Source organism: Herpailurus yagouaroundi, unplaced genomic scaffold (assembly GCF_014898765.1).
Source record: "Herpailurus yagouaroundi ecotype Mexico unplaced genomic scaffold, PumYag 186, whole genome shotgun sequence".
Lineage (NCBI taxonomy): Eukaryota > Metazoa > Chordata > Mammalia > Carnivora > Felidae > Herpailurus > Herpailurus yagouaroundi.
In genome coordinates, this window is record NW_024412417.1 from 47,617,852 (window position 1) to 47,623,526 (window position 5,675).

General features: G+C 66.5%; 1 protein-coding gene across 1 annotated transcript; it reads right to left on the reverse strand.

Moving 5' to 3' along the window:
- Positions 1-2,510: 2,510 nt before the first annotated feature.
- Positions 2,511-4,469, reverse strand: LYPD2 (LY6/PLAUR domain containing 2). The gene is made up of 3 exons (XM_040494863.1): positions 4,301-4,469; positions 3,216-3,335; positions 2,511-2,787 (listed from the first exon to the last, which is right to left on the reverse strand). The coding sequence occupies exons 1-3, from the start codon at positions 4,359-4,361 to the stop codon at positions 2,582-2,584; spliced, it is 387 nt and encodes a 128-aa protein (XP_040350797.1). The 5' UTR covers positions 4,362-4,469; the 3' UTR covers positions 2,511-2,581.
- Positions 4,470-5,675: the final 1,206 nt, after the last annotated feature.

Sequence of the window (5,675 nt, forward strand, 5' to 3'; positions counted from 1 at the left end):
TGGATGGATGGGTGGATGTGTAGATAGATGGGTGGGTGGGTGATGTTTGAAGGAGTGGATGGGTAGAAGGCAGTGCGTGAGTGGAGGGAGGGCGATGGGGGGAGGCAGGAGGTGAGTAGACGGGGGAGTACCCGGCAGATGAAGGAGTGTGAATGCGTAGCAGGCACAGTGGTGGAGGGCGGGTGGGCCCTACTGTAGGGTACAGAGTTACATCCCAGTCTCCAGAAGGGACAGCGTGCTGGGAGGAGCTTTGGCTGGCACTCAGGAGGCCCGGGTTTTGGTCTTGGATTCGCTGCTGACTCCGTGTGTGGCCTCGGGGTGACTCCCTTGCCCCGCTGGACTTTGCATTCCTGTTTGTAGGATGGGCCCAAGGACCCAGGGCAGTTTCGAGGGCAGGCGTGAGCTGGCCTTGTGGACCGAGGAAACAAAGGGAGGGCGTTACTTGGGAAGGAAGAAGCCACGGTTGCTGCAAACCACCAGTTGGGCCACACTTGGCAGGTGCAGGCACAGGCAGCAGCAGGGGCAGCCCTTCCCCAGGGCTTGGTCCACAGTCGCGCCCAGGATGTTGCGAGAGGAGCCGGGAGTGTCTGGTGTGGAGCCTGGCAGCCTGAGTGGGTCCCGGCTCCACCTGTGTGGCCATAAGCCCCTCTGACCCCCTTTCTTTCACCTGTAAACCAGGCGGAGCGTCGTCGGCCGCGAGGGCAGCCGTAAAGACGAGGGAGTGGTGGTGGACGTGGCATGGCACAGCCCCTGCCCAGGCAGGGAAAGCCTGGGAGATGTGGATGGCAGAGAGGGTGCTCGGCCGTCCACAGAGGCGGGCGAGGGAGGAGGGGCACAGCCAGGACAGGGGCGCACAGCTTTCCCGTGTTTGGCTGGAAGGCTGTGTGTGTGCGTGCACACATGTGCATGCGTGTGTGTGTGTGTGTGTGTGTGTGTATCGAGTCTCAGCCCAGGCTGTAAGTCTCAAGTCCCCACCACTCTCCTCACTCTTGTGAGACACGCGAGAAAAGCCAGGTGAGGGTGTGTTGAATGGATGTGGACAGCGCCTCCTTCGTGACCAAGTCGGAGCTCAGAGTTGACCCCCAAAGGGAGGCATCTGGTCAGCTCTTGGCCGTTCTTGACCTCCGAGTTCCCTGCTGTTCCTGGAGTCTGCCTGGGCTCTCTGGAGGATGGTGGTCATGCTACGTGGCCAGTCTGTGCTGGCCACTTGGGTGGGGCTTGCTGGGCTGTGGGGGTCCTGTCCCCCAGGAGCTGGCTCAGGCCCACAGAGCCCCTGAGACTGCACGTCATATCACAAGAAGCAGAGGTCTGGGGATCCTGGGGTCCCAGGGATTTGGGGCCTTCAGGCCCCGCGTCTCCTCTCTCAGAGGCCCGGGGTGTCCTTCACCCCAGGACAGACCTGCTTCAGGTCCTGGCTGCTGCTGTCCCCCATCCAAGAGCAGGAAGCCCCGGGAGGGGTGATGGCTGCTTGTGAGGGCTCTCTGGGCTCGGGGCCACGGGCCCGCGGGGAGCGCGCTGGCACACTAGATGGAGGCCTTCCCGGCCCCATCTCAGCATGGCGGGACGCTGGTGCTGTGTCCCCTCCCAGGACTGAGCCAGCTCACCAGGGGCCCAGGAGAGGCCGGTGGAACGGGGTGACTGAGGGCCCTCCCCTCCCCTTCTCACCTCCCTCAGGTGGCCCTGGGGGCAGGTCAGCACTGGGCTGGGGGGGCTGGGGCCTGCCTTCCTCAGGCACGGGGCCCTTGCCGGGTGTGCCCCAGGACCGCACGTGTGTGCACAAACGTGTGTGTGTACGTGAGAGCATCGAGTCCCAACACAGGTGCAGGCCTGGGGGTCCCTGGGGACCAGAGGCCTGCCGGACAGGTGACTCCTGGGAAAATGTCTGGAGGATTCTGTGCTGGCCTGAGGCCGCGGTGGAATGAAGGTCCCCTCCGCGTTGGAGTTGGGCCACCCTGGGCACCCAGGAAGCGGGGCCTGGCGAGCCTGGAGAAGGCAGAACGTGCCTGGTGGCCCTCTCCGCCACCCAACCTAGGGGACCGTGTCAGCACGGGCAGGGAAGAGCCCTGCCCGGGGGCCAGGTGAGCGGGCGGTGGGTGCTTCGTGGACTGATCCCTGATCCCAGGTTACTCCTCCTGCCCGGGGCTTCCTTCCGCCTGGCCTTACGGGCCCCTCCTCCGAGAAGCCACCGGTGACCCGGCCCTGGCAGGCAGGTGCTGCCCTGCCTGCGGGGTCCCCCTGTCTGCCCCATCCCAGTCAGGCCCCCTCCCCCACAGGGTTTGCGTGGGTGTCACGGGCCTAGTGACTGCCCTCGCTTACCACGTCATGGGACTTGGAGAGGAGGCCCCTAGAGACAGCCCAGAGGCAGACCGGGAGGGGAGGGGAGGGGAGGGGCTGGGGAGGGACCTCGGGGGACACAGGAGGAGGCTGACGGAGCCGGAGACGCAGCTGTAGGTCCCCCGGCCCCCCGTGGGCAGGGCACCCAAAAGCAGAAGCAGACACAGGACGCCTGGTGCAGGGGTGGTGCTTCTTCAAGAGCGGTTGGGGCTGGCTTGCAGGGGGGTGGGGGGTGGGGGGGAGGGCTCTAGGGTCCAAAGCTCCAGAGCAGGAGGAGCGCCAGCACGAAGGCCAGGCTGCGGCGGCCGTCCAGGGCGGGCGCCCCGCCCACGTTGCACAGGTCGTTGTTACAGCAGGACACGGGCCGCGTCTGGCCGATACCGTCCACGTCCGAGGGCACGCACTTGCTGGAGCAGGACTTGGTCACCGTGGAGTCCCCCAGGAAGGGGTACACTGTGGGCCACGTTGGGTGCCCGGTCAGCTCCCGAACCCCAGGGCCCCCAGGCGTGGCCCCGTGACCCGGGGTGGGGGTGGGGGTGGGGGTCACTGCTGCACCTCAGTCCCCTCCTCTTTCCTTCCGCCACCGTGGGGGTCCTACGTGCCAGGGACACAGCGGCTGACACGGGGATTCCTGGCTGGATGAGGCAGTTCCTCTCCAGGTGCCTCGAGCAAGGCTGAAGGTGCGTTTCCGTTAAAGGAAAGAGGGGGGCAGGGGCGGGGGGGGGGGGGGCGAAGTGCTTCCACCAAAAGCCCTTTTTGCAAAACGGCTGGGGCCGTGGCTGCGCGCTGTGCACGGGGCCCCCACAGCTGGCCAGGGGTGACACCCGGGAGGCAGCTCTGACCCTGGGACCCCAGCCCTGCCCCGCCCAGCACCCGCTGACCTATCTCCAAGGAGTAGAGGGTGGTCTTGCACATGGTTTCGTTGACACCGCAGGTGGCAATGGTGACACAGTTGGACACACTGGAGGGCTCGTGACAGGTGTAGCATCTCAGGGCCCCCACTGGGTGAGAAGCGGCAAAGGACGCGTCAGGCAGGCCCTGCCCCTCCCCAGCCCTCTGTCCTGGAGGCCCGGGTTCGAGGGGGATGACGCCACCCGGGGGGTGCCCGCCCACCGAAACTCTGGGAGGATTCAGGAGGTCTGGGCAGGAGGTTGGGGACAAGGTGCCCTCCCAGGGGAGGCGGGCCGAGGTGGGGACTGGGCAGCTCAGGAGGTGTTGAGGGGGGGCCTGCGGGGTCAGGGAGGGCCTTGGTGCGGCAGGACACCCCCTCGGGGTCCTCATCAGCAGAGAGCAGCACCCGACCGAGGGGTGCAGTGGGGCCTCGGGAACAAGTGAGGAGGGGTGCGGGCTGTGTGCATCCACAGGCATCGGCTTAGCAGAGGCGGGGAGAGCCATGGCCCCAGGGGCCAGGCAGGTCAGGCCGGGGGGGGGCCCCCGGGTGTGCTGCCCTCCCCTCCTCTGCCGGGTCCTGTCCCACCGCAGGAGCCCAGCTGGGCCTGGCCGCCCAGCCCAGTGAGGCCGCAGGGCCCTCCCCTCCACCGTGTGGCCCTCTGTCTTCAGGGTGACCTCAGTTTCCCCTCCGCCCAGCTCCTTTCCTGGTTGGGTGTGGGGGCCCCGAGGGGCTGGGGTGTCTCCCCTAGCTGGTGACTCGGACCTCCCAGAGCCTTCCTGGTCTTCCCAAGACGCCTCTCAAGGCCCGCCTCCACCGTGGCCCCGGAACCAGGGAGCACGATTCTGACGGTGCCCTCTGCGGCCCGAGGCCCCCAGTGACAGGCAGGTCCCCAGCTGGCACCCGGGGCCTCTGCTGCTGCCCCAGCCCAGCCAGTCCCAGCCCTGGGCGCAGGCCCTTTGGTACTGCACCCACCTCTCCCTCGCTTGGGCTGAGGGCCCTGCCCTTCCCTCCGCACTCACCCCCCTCCCCGCCCCGCCTCGCCTCTGCTCGGGCCCCTCTGCCTGCACCCCTCACCGAGCTCGCCGCTGCAGGCCGCCAGCACCAGCACCAGCAGCACCGGCCGTGCCCCGCTCATGGTCCAGTCCTCACGCTGCAGTCACTGCTCCCTCACCCTCGGCCTGCCCGAGGGGTAGCAGACACCGGCGCAGCCACCCGACCGGTCAGCCGAGCAGATTAGCGCGATTGGGTTTCCTGTGGGCGGCTGGGGCGTGGAGACCCACCCCCCGCCCCCTGGGGCCCCTCCCGCCTCCACCCGACACCCCACTCCTCCCGCCCTCCCTGTCCCCTTCCCCACTCCCGTACCTCCCACAGCCTGGGGCCCCTCCCTGCCCCTGATGACCCCTCCCTGCCGTTTGGGGGCCCTCACCCCCCTGTGACTCCCTTACCTGGGCCCCCCATCTTCTCCTTCCTCCCCCATTCCTGCCTCTGCCCGGCACCCTTTCCGCCTTGGGTCCCCATGCCTATCTCCAGGGCAGAGTCCGGGTCTAGTGGCTCTGGGTTCGAATGCTACCAGGGTGCCCCGGGACGCCCCCTCGTGGGGCACAGTGATGGGGGCGGACTGCCGCCTGGACAACCAGCCACGGTGTACTCGGAGGCTTAAGGGGACAAAGACAGGAAGGTGCCGGGTCAACAAAAATGTCCTGGAGGGAGGTTGGAGGTGGGGAAGGGCCAGGATCGCCTTGGGGACGCTAATCCCCGTGTCCACTGGAGGGGCAGGCACACCTTGATCTCTAATGGGGCCAAAGGGTCTGCCCCTCGGGCAGGGCTCACGGGGCCCCAGCGCAGGTCAGGAAGTTGATGGGAAGGGCCTTGCCCAAGGCTCAGACAGGACTCAAGTGTGGCTCCAGCCACTGCTCCCCCCGTATACTCACACACACACACGCGTGCCAGACACATGCACACGCACACACTCGTGTGCACTCTCGCACGCACACACATGCACTCACAAACCCGCACACGTGTGCACACTCACATACACAGTGCACACTCACGTGCACACACGCGTGCCAGACACACACTCGTGTGCACTCTCGCACGTGCACACATGCACTCATAGACCCGCACACGTGCACACTCACATGCGCACACTCGTATGCACTCTCGCACGCGCACACACGCACTCACAAACCTGCACACGTGTGCACACTCACACACGCAGTGAACACTCATGTGCACACACGTGTGCCAGACACATGCACACGCACACACTCGTGTGCACTCTCGCACACGCACACATGCACTCACAAACCTGCACACACGTGCACACTCACATATACAGTGCACACTCACGTGCACACACGCATGCCAGACACACGCACACGCACATGCACACACTCGTGTGCACTCTCGCGTGCACACACATGCACACTCACAAGCCCGCACACACGTG